A 17,865-nucleotide genomic window follows, 5' to 3' on the forward strand; every position below is an offset into this window, starting at 1 on the left:
GTTGGAAAATTGTGAAGCCAGCCACTGCTTCCCCATAGCTCCATCCTTATTCCAGACATTGTGATATATCAGAATATCGTGATGTTTAGCTGGTGATATATCACAAAGTTGAAAGCCAGATATAGCCCAGCTCTACTATTTGCCGCTACGTAGTTCCAGACATTGTGATAGATCGGTATATCGCGGTGCTGAAAAGCAGATATCGACCCAAACAAGAGTGTGAGGGCCCATCCTATTCCTGCAGTGGTGATGTGCTTTAACTATCTTTAATACAGAATTTAAAATTGCAATCTCCCCTGGGACCTGCTGGCGAAGAAGAGGGGGGAAAAAATGTCACACCAGATGGATGCCCCAGCAGGAACCCCCCCCCCCCCCAGCTCAACCTGAGTGCAACTTTCCCCATTCTGACAGGGGCAAGGGGATATTGCAGAGCTGGGGGAAATGGCAAAAAGGGTAGCAGGAATGATTCAGGGAGGTCCTAGAGGCCTCCCACCTACTTCCCAAAACCTAGTTAGTGCTTCCCCAGCTTTGGGAAGGAAGTGGGAGGCTTCTAGGACCCTGGCCCTTCAAATAACCAGCTTTGGGAAGGCAGCATGAGGGCTGGTGTGGGTGTGGAGTCCCTGTTGTGTTCAGTGGGGCTTCCAGCCAACTGGGTTTAGCAGGAGTTGGGGACCGGAGGCGGTCAATGGGCCAGATCCTTCTCTCTTTCCCCACAGGCCATGTAGACAGGTGGACAGGCTAATCCTCTCATAGCACCTTGACCCATTTTTGCACAGCACAATGTACCAAAGCCTCAACTCTCTGCCCTCTTGTTGCTGTATGCAAGGGCCACGACTCAACCTTCCCCACACTAGGCGTCACGCATGACATACGGGGAGCAAGCGAGCATGGCTTGGCCAGACAGGGAGGCCTGGTTGCCACAGTGGCCCAGAGTGCCTTCCATCAGCTTAGGCTGGTGGCCCAGCTACGCTCCTATCTGGACAAGGAACCTACCCAGACCCTGAGATCAGCTTCTGAGGCCCTCCTTCGTCTCTCACCTCCTCAAGAGGTTTGGAGGGTGGCAGTACGAGAACGGGGCCTTCTCTGCAGTGGCTCCCCATCTGTGGAATGATCTCCCCAGGAAAGTTCGCCTGGCACCTTCATTGTACACCTTTAGGTGCCAGGCAAAAAAGTTCCTTTTTAACCAGGCCTTTGGTTGATCTGATTTACATCCTATGCCCTTTTAAAATGTGTTTTTTTGTCGGTGGGTGGGTGGGCTACTGGGTTGTTGTTTTTATTTTTATTATGTATTCTTGGTTTTATTTCTTGATTTTATTCTGTGAACCGCCTGAGACCCCTAGGTATAGGGCGGTATATAAATTCTAATAATAATAATAATAATAATAATAATAATAATAATAATAATAATAATAAGCGAACCTTCCCCCTCCGCAAGGGGACTGTTGGCGAACATTCCATAACATCAGGACAATGCTTGCTAGCAACTCTCTTATTTCTCCACGCGGCGAATAAAGCCAACCCTCACGTGAATGTTTACTTCATTCAGGATTTATTTTGCAGCCACCGCCACCAAGACAGGATGGGCGGTTGGTCACAGGAAGGCATTCTACCTACCCCACCTTGTAAAAAATCCACTGCCTTTCCGTAAAGTCCCATTTCCAAAGGACACATCTCCCCACCCGCATGAAAGATTCCTTGCTCAGACCATCAGAAGTTCAGCACAAGCAAAACGAGCAGGAGTAACCCCTTACATGGAAGGTGCCCGGGGCACTTTCCCAGAATTCCAGTGGTTCTTTAGTCTGTTTTGGACATGGGGAGAAGGGGGGAAAGAGAGCCACTGCTGTGAATCCCACTCAAGCCCCACTCGCTCGACCCCCTCTTTTGGCTTCCGAGTCACCTCCAAATATCACTTGTACGCACATAAACTTTCAAACCTATCTTGGCACAAATGATGACTAGAAACTTGCTTTGATTTTTTTTAAAAAACCAAACTCATCAACAGGAGGCAGAATTCTTTGTCAGATCCCAATTTCGGCAGATACATTGGGCAAAAGTTAGTAGTCCACAAACACAAAGTAATAAGTATACTCGGGAGATGGGCTGAGTTAGTCACTTGTGGAAAACAGCAGCGAAAAGCCGTTTTCGTAAAACGTCTATGCTAGTCGCTCGGGGCGTGTTAAGAATCGGTACCAAGCAAACAGGCTTTTACAAACAAGGCAGACTATAAGCCAGGAGCAGAGCTTGAGGGCAGAGGTCCAGGGCCTACTCAGCAGAAGGAGAAGAGGAAAAGGCCTTCAAACACAGCAGGACTGGCTCGCCACATTTTGAAGTAATGCACTTTGCCATTTACAAAACAAAAACCGGAAAGTCCCATCATGTCAAATTACCTCGCGCTATAAGTAGCCCCACTCGGTGTGGAGAAGGACACACATATGCCCCACCCTCACGTCCTTCTGCGTAGCGATCCTTTGAGCCGCTTCCGCCGCTTCCTCCTTCGCGGGAAGTCCAATCTCGGCCGGGCCGAAGCCTTTCCCGCCCTCCAAGTGCTGCGGGTACAGTTTCTGCCTCGTGTGCCTCCTCTCGTGGGTGCTGCAGTGAGACCTCTGGCTGAAGCCCTTGCCGCAGTCCAGGCACTTGAAGGGCTTCTCCCCCGTGTGGGTCCTCCGGTGGCGCACCAGATCCGAGCGGTGGCGGAACGTCTTCCCGCAGTCCGAGCAGTTGTAGGGCCTCTCCTTGGCGTGCATCCGCTGGTGGCGGCCTAGGAGCGAGGGCTCGCTGAACTTCCGCCCGCAATCCGGACAGCGGTAGGGCTTGTCGCTGGCCGTATGGGTCCTCTTGTGCACCACCAGGTTCGAGCTGTCGCTGAACCCTTTGCCGCAGTATGAGCACTTGTAGGGCTTCTCGCCCGTGTGGGTCCTCCGGTGGCGGACCAGGTATGAGTTCTGGCAGAAGCTCTTGCCGCAGTCCAAGCACTGGTACAGCTTCTTCTCCGAGTGGATTCTCCGGTGTGCGATGAGGTTGGAGCGGTCGCTGAAGCTTCTCCCGCAGTGGAGGCACTGGAAGGGTTTTTCCCCCGTGTGGGTTCTCCGGTGTTTAAGGAGGTCAGAGCTCCGGCCAAACGCTTTCCCGCACTCGGTGCACACTTTCCTTCTCCGGTCCTTGTGGATCCTCTCTTGAGCCGCAAGGTCGCCGAGTTTTGGGACAACTCCCGGACAGGCTACCGGTTTGCACTCCCCGTCTCCCAAGGGGACGTCGTGTGGATTCTCTGATTTGTGTTGGTTTTCAAAGGAGCCCAACTGCTCAGGACATAGGAAAGGGTTCTCTCCGTACGACCCGGAAGGCCCAGTTTTCTCAGAACATCTCATCCGAGGTTTCTCTTCTTCATTCTCGCTCGCCCACCCATCGCCTGCTGGGAATTAAGAGAAGGGAGAGACACATCGGTCATTCCTTGCAAATAAGAGAACTGAATGATGAACTGATTTCTTTATAGAACGCAAGGAGGGACTGGGCTGCTGGGCCAAGCCAATGACCCATCTCATCCAGCATAAACATTCACAGATGCAGGACAGATAAAATAACTTCTCCACGCGGCACACAGTTCATCTTTGGAACTTGGTTTCACAGGAGGAAGTGGTGACCACCAACTCAAGATGACTTTAGAAGAGGCCTGGTCCTGAATGGGGTAACTGTGCCCTGAAGGACCAGGTGTGCAGTTTGGGAGTGATTTTGGACTCCCAGCCCTCCATGGAGGCGCATGTCATGGATGGGCAGCTGTCTACCAGCTCCATCTGGTATGCCGGCTGAGACCCTACCTGCCCGTACACTGTCTCTCTGGAGTGATGCATGCACTGCAATGTGCTCTACGTGGGGCTACCTTTGAAGGTGACCCGGCAACTGCAACTAATCCAGAATGCGGCAGCTAGACTGGTGACAGGGAGTGGCCGCCAAGACCATATACTGTAATACCAGTCTTTGAAAGACCTACATTGGCTCCCGCTACATTTCTGAGCACAATTCAAAATGTTGGTGCTCACTTTTAAAGCCTTTAATGGCCTTGGCCCAGTATACCTGAAGGATATTATTAATAAAATGAAGGTCTTCATTTTTTAAAGGTTCAGCCCGCCATCTTGATTCAAAATGGCGTCCAGTGGTATCCACACACAACACCCTGCTCTTTTTCAAAATTTCGGGTATTTTGTGCAAAATTTGGCTGTGATATCCAAATGTGTCCAGATCAGTAGAGGATAAACAACTTTCCAAAATATATAGTAGAAATAAAATATATTTTATTTCTCTCCACCCCCATCGTCCAGCCCAGACACTGAGGTCCAGCTCTGAGGGCCTTCTGGCGGTTCCCTCCCTGCAAGAAGTGAAGTTACAGGGAATCAGACAGAGGGCCTTCTCGGTGGTGGCACCCATCCTGTGAAACTGGGCAAAGGCCTAGGCCGTGTTTTGTCAGAGTACCCTGTTATATTTATTTATGATAGCTTTGATATGCTGTGGGGGTTTTTAACCTCAGGCGATGAAAAACTAACACCCTGCAGGGGTTCCCAAGAAGAGTAAAATACAATAAAAACAAGAGACTGTAATAAAGTTAGAATGTGATCAGTAAAAGAGAAATACCATTGCAAATTAAAAGCAAGGCTTTTTTTTTTTTAAGAAGGCTTCATAACTCACCAAAAGAGCAGGGGTGGGAAATGTGGCCCTCTGCGCACCTTTAACTGGCCCTTGGAACCTTCCAGAGACCACACCCCCTGCACAGGCAGGAGGAATACTTACCCATCGAGCTGCCATCGCTGTCCTGCTTTGCTTCCCTGTACAGCTGCCACAGCCCCGCGTCTGATGGAGCCTGCTCCGCCTTGGGCATTTCCTGAAAAGGCTTTGAGATCTAGAACCACAAGGGAGAACAAAGAAGGTTTGCGGAAGATGCAAGGCAGACTAAAGGAAAGGTTTCTTCACACAAGAGAGCAGAGTTAAACTGCGGAACTCTCTGCCACAAGGAGGAGGAGCGGCAGAACTGGACAAACTATGCAGAACTGGACAAATTGACAGGGAAGATCAGATATCTACGAGATCAAAAGTTTATCGAGGACTGGAGAAAGTTAGTGGACTATTGGGAAGACTTAAGTGATAGAGAAATAATGTTAGTGGCATTTAAAGAAGCTCTGTAAAGGTCAAAGAGATATTGCAAAAAAGAAAAACAGGTGTTAAAAGGTTTCTAGAAAGGCAATAGTGAAGTTAAGAACTGTGTACTTAAAAATTAAATTTGGATGATTGTCAGAGAGGCTGAGGGAAGTCCAAAATTGAAAAATTTGTCAAAGCTGAAAATGTGATATGTTATAATTTTCTTATTGTGGAAACTAATAAAAATTATTTAAAAATAAAATAAAATAGGATTCTAAAACAAATTCTTCACATGTTGAATGTGTAATTCCCGGGAAATCGTTTCTGGTGATGGTGTGTGTGTGTATGTGTGTCTCTGTGCTGTCTGTCTACAACCTAACACACACATAGCGCTGAAAGGTAAGTCAGGTCACATGAGATTCTAACAACATTTAGTGAATTTTCTGATGTTGACCATCTGATGTTGACTTTTGAAGCAGAAGGCAGTGCATCTGTAGAAAGGAGTGACTGAAGGTTTGGGTTGCTGCAACTCTAATAAATTCTTGACCTCTGTTGGGCCTTGTTCCTGCAGGAAGACACATGTTTGTATTTCAGGCAGATGCTCCTAATCCAGGACTAATTCCTGATACGGATGCTGTAATCACCTGCACCTACAGAGGTCAAGAATTTATTAGAGTTGGCTATTATGTGAACAGTGAATATACTGAAACAGAATTGAGAGAAAATCCTTCGGTAAAACCAGATTTTTCTAAGCTCCAGAGGAATATTTTGGCATCTAACCCCAGGGTCACAAGATTCCAAATTAATTGGGAGGACAACATTGAAAAACTGACAGATGCAGAGAATCTCATATGGACTGCATGTGACAAGACTTACCTTTCAGCGCTATGTACCATAGATTCCGGCATATTAGGCGACTGGGCGTATAAGACGATTTATATGCCGGGAGGAAGCTGCCTGGTGAAGCTGCCCAGCGATGCTAAGCTGGCTTCACTGGGCGGCTTCCTCCTGGTGCGGAACCCGTTGCCCACTGCCGCTGCCCAGCGAACCCATACCTGGCGTATAAGACGACCCCAACTTTTTGGAGGATTTTCCGGGGTTAAAAAGTCATATTATACGCTGGAAAAGGTCCGTATAGTTAAAGCTATGGTTTTCCCAGTAGTGATGTATGGAAGTGAGAGCTGGACCCTAAAGAAGGCTGATCGCCAAAGAATGGATGCTTTTGAATTTTGGTGCTGGAGGAGACTCTTGAGAGTCCCATGGACTGCAAGAAGATCCAACCTCTCCATTCTGAAGGAGATCAGCCCTGAGTGCTCACTGGAAGGACAGATCCTGAAGCTGAGACTCCAATACTTTGGCCAGCTCATGAGAAGAGAAGACTCCCTGGAAAAGACCCTGATGTTGGGAAAGATGGAGGGCACAAGGAGAAGGGGACGACAGAGGACGAGATGGTTGGACAGAGTTTGACGAAACTGCGGGAGGCCGTGGAAGACAGGAGTGCCTGGCGTGCTCTGGTCCAGGGGGTCACAAAGACAAATACATGGGGTCACAAACAACAAATACGCTGGAATCTACGGAATGTGAATCTATGGTATGATGTAGACTGACTTAAAATAGGATTCGGCAGATTGAGAGAGGAGATGCTGTTGATGGCCTACTATGAGCCACAATGGCAATGCTCTCTCCCCGCTGCGGTTAGGGGCCCTGCTTCTGCCACCCTCCAAAGTCCCGAGGGGCGGAGAGCTGCCTCACCTGCTGCTCCCACCTTTTGGGCTCCCGGGGCCTCCTCAGGAAGCCCTCAGCCAGGGCCACCGCCTGGGCGCAGGTCTCCGGCCCCCATTCCCTCACCCAACTCTGGATCTCGGGCGGAAGGATGGTCAGGAACTGCTCCAGGATCAGCAGCTCCAGGATCTGCTCCTTGGTGTGCCGCTCAGGCTCCAGCCACTGGCGGCACAGTTCCCGCAGCCGGACGCAGACCTCGCGGGGACCCTCAGCCTCTCGGTAGCCGAACTGCCGGAAGCGCCGGCGCTGGGACTCGGCGCTGACCAGGCCCGGCCTCGAGCTCTCGGCCTTTAACTTCCCGCTGGCGCCGTCGCCTCTGTCTCTGCCTTCCGGAGGGTGTTGGGGGGCTGCCTGCGGCTCTACCGAGAAGGGCCGGGCCGCCCAGTCCCCTCGGGGCCACATCCAGGCGTCGGCGGCTCCCTCAAAGGCCTTGCTGCTCTCCTCCCACACCGCGGGCAGCTGCGGGTTGCCCCAGCCCGGGTGCGGGGACTGAACCGCCTTCAGGAACTCCTGCCAGGGACCATCCCAGCCCTGCGGGATTCCGTCGCCCGGCTCCTGCTTCACTTGTTGCGACGCCGGCCATCGCAGGAGCTCCGCCGCCATGCTGGCCGGAACGGTTTTCCTGGCTCTTTTGTTGACGTCCTTGTCGGGTTTGGGGCCTGCTGCGTCGTCTTCCTCCTCGCCCGTTCTCTCTCCGGGCCGAGGCCCTTGCTCAAGCACTGGCTGGTAGGGAAGGGCTAAGGGCATCGCGGCGCCACTTCCCACGGCGGCCATCTTCTCCCTCTCTTGGCCTAGAAATGTTAAGAACGCAACAAAATCCAGATCAGGCCTAGCTGAGCCCGGTTCTCAGTTTCCTACCGTGGGCAGCCTGACTACCTCAGAAGGCGGCAGGGATTGGAGGGCCATTTGTTAGGGATCCTTTAGCTGTGGTTCCTGCGTTGCTGGCGGTTTGGCTAGATGACCCTTGGGGATCCCTTTAACTCAACAATTCTATGCTAGTAATAAAAAAGAACAATAAAAAGCCTAATGGAGCTGGACATAGGAAGCTGCTTTATATACAACTGCACTATGGCAGCAGCTCTCCTCTGTTTCGTGCTGTACTTCGACATGCCAGGGATTTAACCTGGAACCTTCCGCATGCAAGGCAGAATCTCTAACTGTTCCTCCTTCTCCAGCATCAACGAATAATAAAACTACAGAGTTGGAGAGGGCCCAGCGTCATCGAGTCCAACCCCCTGCAATGAATGCAATTTCAGACACAGAGACTTTCCTGTTAGATTATCATGGCTACTGGTGATCTAAAACCCTGTCCACCTTGGAAAACAGATTTAATTAAAGGAAGAGCTTTGAGTTGCTAACTAATATTATTGTCACTGATTTATTCATCGCCTTCTGCACCACCCTCTCATGGTGATTTATATACAGTGGTACCTCGGGTTACATACCCTTCAGGTTACATACGCTTCAGGTTACAGACTCCGCTAACCCAGAAATATTACCTTGGGTTAAGAACTTTGCTTCAGGATGAGAACAGAAATCGTGCAGCGGCAGCGGGAGGCCCCATTAGCTAAAGTGGTGCTTCAGGTTAAGAACAGTTTCAGGTTAAGAACAGACCTCCAGAACAAATTAAGTTCTTAACCCGAGGTACCACTGTATAAGACAATTAAAACAAGTTAAAAGCAGATGAAGGTAACAAATAGGTTTATAACAAGACTAAAATCCTTGGCAAAGAAGACACTTGTGGTAATGACTCCCCTTTATCCAGCTGGGGAAACCTGTTGGAATAAAAATGTCTTCCACGGTTCCCCAAAGAGCAGATTGACAGGGATGCTATTCCACAGAACAGGGGCAGCCACACTACAGGCCCTGCTCTGAGCCTATGGACAGTGGGCTTCTGAGATCTTTGGAACTTGCAGTGATTTTTTCTCCAGACTGCAGCAATGTGCTGGGTACAGAAGGGATAAGGCGGTCTCTTAAGTTGTGGTACAGCATTTCTATTCTCTGGCAATGCTCTTGTGTTACTAACAGCCTCACACACGGTGGGTTCAACAGGTGCAGCTCCCCATCCAGATCACTGGGCAATCAGATGTAATAATAATAATAATAATAATAATAATTTTTATTTATATCCCGCCCTCTCCAGCCGAAGCCGGGCTCAGGGCGGCTAACAACAATCAAACAATCAAATAATCCAACATTCTAAAAACATTTCAATTATAAAAATTAATTAAAATCAAATTGATGGCAAGCGTTAAGCAAAATTCTGTGCAGGTTGCCAGAGGAGGGAGTCAGGCTGCGCCCTGACCAAAGGCCTGGTGGAACAGCTCTGTCTTGCAGGCCCTGCGGAAAGATGTCAGGTCCCGCAGGGCCCTGGTCTCTTGTGACAGAGTGTTCCACCAGATTGGAGCCGCAGCCGAAAAAGCCCTGGCTCTAGTTGAGGCCAGCCTAACCTCTCTGTGGCCTGGGACCTTCAGGATGTTTTTTATCTGCAGGCCGTAGGTTCCTCTGTGGGGCATACCAGGAGAGGCGGTCCCGTGGGTACGAGGGTCCTAGGCCGTATAGGGCTTTAAAGGTAAAAGTGACTGTGGGTTCCCTGTTGCAGTTACGCAAAAGGGGCTGAACGGAACCAGCACAGCTTGCGGAAGGGCAGTGATTGGCATGTGACCTATGGGTCTCCATGTGCAGCAGTGGCATGAAATGTTATCTTATGATGCCTTCTGTTTCCCTGCTCACTGCAATTTCTTTTTATTGATTTATTAAATTTGTCAGTCGCTTTGTCTTGCCCAGGGCAACCCAAAGCAACTTAAGCACTGATTGAAATGGGAGCTGCATGGACCAAAGGCCTGATTCAGAAAAAGGCAGCTTCCTCTCTTCCTCAAGGTTAACCACAGCCAGCAAATATATAAAAAAGCAAAACATAAAAGCCAACAGCGATCGAAGCCTCAAAACAAAACTGATCCAACTAAAAGGGGAAGGGAGGAAACAGCTCAGAGGCAGGACAGCTGTTCTGCATGCAGAAGGTCCCAGGTAGGGCTGGGAGATGGTGTCCCCTGCCTGAGACCCTGGAATGCATCAAACCAAGCTCTACTCATAATAGATCCACTCAAATTAATGAACCTAGATTAGCCATGTCTATTCACTTTAGTGGATCTGCCTTGAGCAAGACTAGAAATGGCACCATGGGAGAGCTGCTGCCAGTCAGTGTAGGCAAGTCTCAGGCAGATGGAGCAACTTGGTATAAGCAGCTTCCTTTGTTCCTTTGCAACTTGTCCCCAAGGAACGAGAAACAAAATTAAATAAACTTGTCAAAAATCCCCTCTTCTGCACAACGGCTAAAAGACCCAGGAATCTCCCTTTCCTTGAGAAGGTACCTTCTACGGAGTCAGACCACTGGCCCATCAAGCTAAATACTGTCTACACTGACTGGCAGCAGCTCTGGAGGGTTTGGGGGCAAGGGGCAACCCTACCTGGAGATGCTGGGAACTGAATCTGGCACCTCCTGCATGCAGTACAGGTGCTCTACCCCTGAGCTACGCCCCTTTCGGTGAGGATCAACTACTAACATCTCTGCGCTTCACCTGCTGAACATCTGCCTGCTGCGCTTAAAAAAAAGAAAGAAGAAAAACACAGAGAAACCTGATTTGGGAACCTGCGAGAGGAAAATGAGCAGCTAGAGATGGGTGCAAGGTTAGTGACTGAAACAACCCACAAATCCTAACCTGCAAAGGCACATATGCATTTTCAACCCCCACCCCACGATCCCTCCGCCCCCCATCCACCCAGGGGACCCCCCCATCTCCCCGCTCCCATTTTCCCAATCTCAAGGCTTTGCTTCTCCTTCTCCTCCTCGCCCGCCCGTCTGCCTTTTGTCCTTCAATGCAGAAGCCCCAGCTTAAGGCTCACCCTTGGAAGGCAGCACCCCCTCCCCCACGTGGGAGGCAGGAGGCGGGGCAGGAAGGAAGGAAGCCAGGAAGAAAGAACGCTTCTCTATGGATCGCCTTCACTTCCGGCTCCCGTGTTTTCCCGCGACTTGTCTAGGCCCACGCAGCTCTTTGGCCACCTTAACTCTTTCAGCACCGCTTGGCCTCGCTGGTCTCTCAAAGGAGGGGCAGCGAGTGACGTAGCCCCGCCTTTCCGATGCATGCGTGCATGCGAAAAATAAATAAATCCGTTTTTATATTAAAATTTTGCGTTTGATTTTGAACTCATCCTTCCTGAGAGAAAACAAAAAAATTCCTTCCAGTAGCACCTTAAAGACCAACTAAGTCAGTTCTTGGTATGAGCTTTCGTGTGCATGCACACTTCTTCAGATGCACACTTCACACAGATACAGATATGTGTATCTGAAGAAGTGTGCATGCACACGAAAGCTCATACCAAGAACTGACTTAGTTGGTCTTTAAGGTGCTACTGGAAGGATTTTTTTTGTTTTGACTATGGCAGACCAACACGGCTACCTATCTGTAACTGGAACTATGGAAGGCACCACATTGAGCCGCATGAAATGGAAGTCCATCTGTGTATCTGAAGAAGTGTGCATGCACACGAAAGCTCATACCAAGAACTAACTTAGTTGGTCTTTAAGGTGCTACTGGAAGGAATTTTTTTGTTTTGACTATGGCAGACCAACACGGCTACCTATCTGTAACTTCCTGAGAGAGAGACGAATAATAAACTTACTGGCCTGACTAATATGTTTTGGATATTGTATGCACTGCAGGGATGTTGATTTATTGGTTTTTGGTTTTAAATCATCACCTGCTTTTATCTACTATTTCTTTTTTTTAAGTTGTATCAGCTGCTTGTGTTGTGTCAGTTTGTTGCTTTGACATGTATAACATTGTTTTGACAGCTGTAATGCTTCCCCCCCTTTTCTGATTTTTTTTTTTTTTTTAAGATTCACCTAAAACAAACAGGCAGTTGGAAGGGATCCCAGGGATCATCTTGTGGGATGTAAAGCTGCGGTTTACATCGTGACAACCAGTTTGTCGGTTGCTGGTAGTTTTGAAAGATAACTGCTCAGTTTTAGTCACCTCAGGACCAACCTCCCTCTGGTATAGTTTATTTGCTTGTTATGTAACTGAAGGAAGGTGAGGACAGGTGACCCCACCAAGGCCCAAAGTCACCCCCCACCAAAGCAGGCTCAAAGCTTCTCTGAGCTTTTCAAAATCATTTTTCTCAGCAGCTAAAAGGCATTAGCTAAGCATCAGAATCATTCCGCTTGCTGTAACTAAAAAGATTGTAACAAAGGTAGAGAACAGTCCATTGTTTCTCAGGCCTTTCTGATGCCTTCTGGCCTTGCTAAAGAACCACATTGCAACTTACTTTCTGTCCGGGAACCATGCCAGAACAAGAGATTGAAACATATCTGAACACTCTGAAACCCTTTCCTGGGAAGAGTCCCAATAGTCCCAAGACAGCTTTCTGTTCATGCTCAGAGGAACTCATGGGGCAGGACTCTGGAAGGAGGAGAAAGGGGGAGGGATCTGGAATGGGTATATATGCTTGTGCACATGACTGTGAACTCGTGCATGCTTTTTGTGACTTATCACACTTGCTCCTCCTACCAGTTCATGGATGGTAGAAATAAAAGCCTTTTCTCTGAAACTATTCCTTGAGTGTCTGTTGACTCCCACTTCCCTTTCCCAGGCGCAATATTTTTCCCACCCGAGGGCAAAGCCTCATAAGGCTACATAACCTCAGCCTGCCTTCAGGTACGGTTCTATAAACCTGAATGAATCTAAGAGTAAAATACAGTGGTACCTCAGGTTAAGAACTTAATTCGTTCGGGAGGTCCGTTCTTAACCTGAAACTGTTCTTAACCTGAAGCACCACTTTAGCTAAGGGGGCCTCCTGCTGCTGCCGGTGGGCGATTTCTGTTCTCATCCTGAGGTAAAGTTCTTACCCTGAGGTACTATTTCTGGGTTAGTGGAATCTGCAACCTGAAGCGTCTGTATGTAACCCGAGGTACCACTGTAGTTTCATGTTAACATGAATCAGATTCGTGTGTACAGTGGTACCTTGGGTTACAGACGCTTCAGGTTACATACGCTTCAGGTCACAGACTCCACTAACCCAGAAATAGTACCTCGGGTTAAGAACTTTGCTTCAGGAGGAGAACAGCAGCGGGAGGCCCCATTAGCTAAAGTGGTGCTTCAGGTTAAGAACAGTTTCAGGTTAAGAACGGACCTCCGGAACGAATTAAGTTCTTAACCCAAGGTACTATTTCTGGATTAGCGGAGTCTGTAACCTGAAGCGTATATAACCCAAGGTACCACTGTATTCTTTAAGAAGGATTCAAACTGGGATTTTTAACCAGGAAGGCATCTTTATTAGTAGAACTCAGACGAGTCAGCAACAAGCCGATTGCTGCGTAAACTTATAAGGGGATTGTTTAACTCTGCTAAAAGAAACCTTCCCACAATTGTATGCACTGCAGGGATGTTGATTTATTGATTTTTGGTTTTAAATCACCACCTGCTTTTATCTACTATTTATTTCTTTTTTACAGGTTTTATCAGCTGCTTGTGATGTGTGAGTTTGTTGCTTTGACGTGTATAACATTGACAGCTGTATTGCTGTTCTGTACTGAATTGAATAGGATCCAAACTGCAGCAGTCTGATTGGTCCTAGAACAATAGGATCCAAAAGGCAGCAGTCTGATTGGTCCTAGAACAATAGGATTCAGAATGCAGCAGTCTGATTGGTCTTAGAACAATGCAGCAGTATGATTGGTTGGCAGGAACCACCCAATCATGCTCCAGATAGAAGTGAATCCACAACCTGATTGGCTTACAGTAGAATTCCAGAATTAGCCAATCATGTGCAGCCCATTTGTGTAAATAATGTATATAAAGCAGATACTTTGAGGGGACATTCATTCATTCCTCCTCACCACTATGAGCTGAATAAAGAGCATGAAATCACTTTGCGACTCTGAGTATATTTCAATTGCTATTGCTTCCCCCACTTTTTCTGTTTTAATTTTTTTTAAAAAGATTGACCTAAAAGAAATGGACAAGTTCGAAGGATCCCAGAGATCATCTAGCCCAACCCCCTGCGATGCAGGAATCTCAGCTAAAGCATCCATGACAGATGGCCACCCAACCTCCGGAAGGAGAGTCCACCACCTCCCGAGGGAGTCCTTTCCACTGCTGAACAGCTCTGACTGTCAGAAAGTTTTTCTGTGTGTCCATCAACTCCGCACGGGGTGGGGGCTTCAGATCAGCCATGATGAAGCTCACTGAGTGAGCACCGGCTCTCTGCCTAACCTACCTTGCAGGGTTGTTGTGGGGCATAGCTGTCAACCGTCCCTTATTTGGCGGGAAACTCCCTTATCCCAGAGCTGTGTCCCACTGCTGTCCCTTATTGATGATGTCCCTTAAATTTCCCGGGTTTCATGCTCGCCCGGCTCGGGAGGGAAACAGCGGTTCGGGGTCCTCCACCAACAGAGCGAGCTGCCGCATCTCCGTCTCTCCCGAGGAGACGGGCGGCGTGGGCGAGAGTCTCCCTCTCTCCCTCTCTCTCGGGGCGGGGAAGGGCCGATGGAACTCCTCGCGCCAGGACAGCGGCAGCCCCGACGTGATTTCCCCCTCTGCATCCCTTCATAACCCTCTTTTTATAAATCATTTGTCCATCCATAGTTCAAATTTTTACTACAAGTTTTCTGTCAGTCCTGCCAATGTATGTAACTCTTGACAACAGGGGCGCTGACTTATAAAAAATATTGGGGGGGGCCCATACTGGGGTCCTGCCCCGGGAAGTTTTATAAGATCCGCTCCCGGCCCGTTGCTGCTGCTGCCGCCCGCCTCGTGGCCCCCTCGCCAGCTGAGGGAGGGAGAGAGACCGAGAAGGAGAGAGATGCGTGGTGGGCAAGGCAAGTGCCCACCACGCCTCGCCTCCCACCGCCCCTCGTGCCGGCCGCCCCCTCCCCTCCCTCCCCCCCGCGCGCGCGCTCGCTCGCTCGCCCTCCTCACCCCAGCTCTTGGCCGTTCGCCCCAGGAACTCGCCGCTGTTGGGGTTGTAGATGAACCTCCGCCACTCGGCCAGAGACTGGCTGAAGGGCTTCTCCTCCTCCTTGGCCATAGCGCGAGAGAGAGAGAGAGAGAGAGAGAGAGAGGCTGGAAAGAGAGAGGGAGCTTGGCGGTTCACGGGCGGCGGTTTTTCCCCTGCCAAAACAACAGCGGCTCCTCAGAACCGCTAAGTAACTCTCCCTCAGGCGCCCGGCGGGAGAGCAGAAGAGAGGAAAAGGAAAGAGGGGCTGGGCCAGTCGCACGCACCGAGCAAAACTACTCGCGCCGCCTCTTTTACTACCGTAATAATTATTTGTTTTAACTCATTACTGAATGTATTTTAAAAGGTAACTATCATCAAACAAGGAAAATAAAAAATACCAACATAATTTTGTGATTTTACAAAGCATAATATAACTACCGTATTTTTCGCTCTATAACACGCACCTGACCATAACACGCACATCGTTTTTAGAGGAGGAAAACAAGGGGAAAAAACATTCTGAATGAAACAGTGGATGTATCATTTTTGTGCTTCATGCTGTGGCCACAGACATGTGATCTGATGGTGAATTTGGGGTGACCCAATGCAAAAATCCTGAGGATCCATGTGGATCCATGTTTTGTAACCACGTTTTTGCACCATTGCAGCCCCAGGCAACAGTGGGTGCGTGATTTTGGGGGGGCAGGCTGTAGCCATGGACATGCTATGTGCTCTGATGGTGAATTTGGGCTGACCCAATGCAAAGATCCTGAGGATCCATGTGGATCCAAGTTTTGTAACCACGTTTTTGCACCATTGCAGCCCCAGGCAACAGTGGGTGCGTGATTTTTGGAGGGCAGGCTGTAGCCATGGACATGCTATGTGCTCTGATGGTGAATTTGGGCTGACCCAATGCAAAGATCCTGAGGATCCATGTGGATCCATGTTTTGTAACCACGTTTTTGCACCATTGCAGCCCCAGGGAACAGTGGGTGCGTGATTTTGGGGGGGCAGGCTGTAGCCATGGACATGCTATGTGCTCTGATGGTGAATTTGGGCTGACCCAATGCAAAGATTCTGAGGATCCATGTGGATCCATGCTTTTTAACCACATTTTTGCACCATTGCAGCCCCAGGCAACAGTGGGTGCGTGATTTTTGGGGGGCAGGCTGTAGCCATGGACATGCTATGTGATCTGATGGTGAATTTGGGCTGACCCAATGCAAAGATCCTGAGGATCCATGTGGATCCATGCTTTTTAACCACATTTTAAGTGGGGAGGGAAGGAAAAACACAGAAGGGACACGGAGCAGGAGAGGGGTGTGCAGAGAAGCAGCTGGCTAAGAATGCAGGAGAGGGGTATAACAGGAGGAGGGAGGAAAGGAAGGCAAAAGTTTTCCCTCACCTACCCACCCAAGTCAGCCAGCTCGCGCGCTCTCTCTCTCTCCCTCCTGCACGGAGCACAGAGACACACTCTGCTTTCCCTCTGCCTGGAGGGGAGGGGCTTTCCCTGCTCTTTGTTCCGTTTGAGCAAACACAGCAAGGAAACAGAGCAGGGTGGGCAGTAAGACCCTGAGGCAGAATGCCGGAAAAATACGGTAATAATTTTCTTAAATTATTGGGGGGGCGAATTTTTGAGGGGGCTCGGGCCCCCTCAGGCCCCATGGAGTCGGCGCCTATGCTTGACAATAGCTTTTCGACTAAATGATAAACTTTTCCCCATTCTTTATTAAAGAGGTCCTCTTCCTGGTTTCCAATTCTGCCTGTAAGCTTTGCCATCTCGACGTTGTTCCTTAGTTTTGTCTGCCACTCTTCTTTGGTCGGAGTTGTAGACCCTTAGGATCATCTAGTCCAACCCCCCGCAAAACACAGTCAGTGGCAGCCAAAGCAGCATGGCTCCATCAGTGCCGGATTTCTGTATAAGCTAAGCCAAAATCCCTTATTTTGGCTGCTGATCCCTTATTTTCGAGGTTGCTGGTCCCTTATTATCAAATCTGTAAGTTGACAGCTATGTTGGGGGGGGGGGTTTTGCAATGAGGAGGGAGAGAACTGCGTACGCTGCGTTGAGCTCCTTTGGAGGAAAAAAAGGGGAATATAAATGCAATAAATAAAACATCTTGACCGAAGCGCTACCAAGGGATGGATTTCGAGAGCTTGCGAGTCAGAATGGGGCGGGGGGGGGGTCCTTCTCTGCAAAAAGAAAAAGCTTGCAAAAAAGTGCTGTTGGGTACAATCAACTTTGCACGGCTCCAGCCAGCAGAGGGCAGGTGGGGAAACCGGCCGATCGCCCGGGGGAAAATGCACTTTGCACTTTCCCAGGAATCCTACCAAGGCTCCTCCTCTTCCTCCCTTCCTCCCTTCCTTCTCTCCATTTCTCCCTTTCTCACACACACTCTCTCTGTCTCTTTCTCGTCCTATGTAAGATTCATGTGGTTCAGCGCCTAGGCTTGCAATCTGAAGTCGTCCTTGCAAATATAAATAAACCGTAAGTCAGGAGACTCTTCTCCCCACCCCACCCCCGGTTTCCAATAGGGCGCGTTTTATTTGATATTTCAAGCAATGCTAGTTGATGCGCAGATGAGACTGGGGAACGGGGTGGATGCCGCTTCCAAGTTTTTAACACTTGCAAGCCACCAGCCAACTAATGAAAAACCCAAGAATATTGAGTCAGACCATCGCTTCACCACGCTTAGCGTTGCCTGCGCAGACTGGCAGCGGCTCTCTAAGGTATCTGGTATCTCCAGTTAGGGCTGAGAGAGACACTCCCTGCCCCAAATCCTGGCGAGCTGCTGTCTGTCAGTGTGGACTGTATTGATCTAGGTCAGGGGTCAGCAACCCGCGGCTCCGGAGCCACATGTGGCTCTTTTACACCTTTGCTACGGCTCCGGGGCGGATACTAGCGAGGGGAGTAGGCACATTGTGCACCCCGACACTCCCCACTGTGGCGGGCGCTGTACTGGCTTT

General features: G+C 49.4%; 2 protein-coding genes and 1 long non-coding RNA gene across 10 annotated transcripts in view; 2 read left to right on the plus strand and 1 right to left on the minus strand.

Moving 5' to 3' along the window:
* Positions 1-1,532: 1,532 nt before the first annotated feature.
* The window catches only part of LOC310837433 (uncharacterized protein), a 42,904-nt gene continuing 26,571 nt past the window's right edge, over positions 1,533-17,865 (minus strand). The window contains exons 1-4 of one of the 6 annotated variants that reach the window (XM_083724023.1): positions 10,810-10,963; positions 6,877-7,697; positions 4,780-4,888; positions 1,533-3,406 (exon numbers count right to left, since the gene is read on the minus strand). In XM_083724023.1, coding sequence (XP_083580149.1) covers positions 2,394-3,406; positions 4,780-4,888; positions 6,877-7,680 — 1,926 coding nt within the window. In that variant the 5' untranslated portion in view covers positions 7,681-7,697; positions 10,810-10,963 and the 3' untranslated portion in view covers positions 1,533-2,393. Of the gene's footprint in view, positions 3,410-4,779; positions 4,889-6,876; positions 7,698-10,373; positions 10,658-10,809; positions 10,964-17,865 lie in introns of those variants that run through there. The other 5 variants (XM_083724021.1, XM_083724024.1, XM_083724022.1 and 2 more) reach the window with 5 other exon arrangements.
* On the plus strand, positions 8,893-10,218 carry LOC310838154. Its single transcript, XR_014560736.1, has 2 exons — positions 8,893-8,994; positions 9,479-10,218. It is a non-coding gene; the product is annotated as an uncharacterized lncRNA (long non-coding RNA).
* LOC310837360 (uncharacterized protein) overlaps positions 17,086-17,865 on the plus strand; it is a 33,684-nt gene continuing 32,904 nt past the window's right edge. For 2 of the 3 annotated variants that reach the window (XM_083723815.1, XM_083723818.1), the window contains exon 1: positions 17,249-17,386. The gene's annotated coding sequence lies outside the window, so the exon portion shown is untranslated. Of the gene's footprint in view, positions 17,387-17,865 lie in introns of all 3 variants that reach the window. The other variant, XM_083723816.1, reaches the window with a different exon arrangement.

Source organism: Podarcis gaigeae, assembly GCF_964106915.1.
Source record: "Podarcis gaigeae genome assembly, chromosome: 2".
Lineage (NCBI taxonomy): Eukaryota > Metazoa > Chordata > Lepidosauria > Squamata > Lacertidae > Podarcis > Podarcis gaigeae.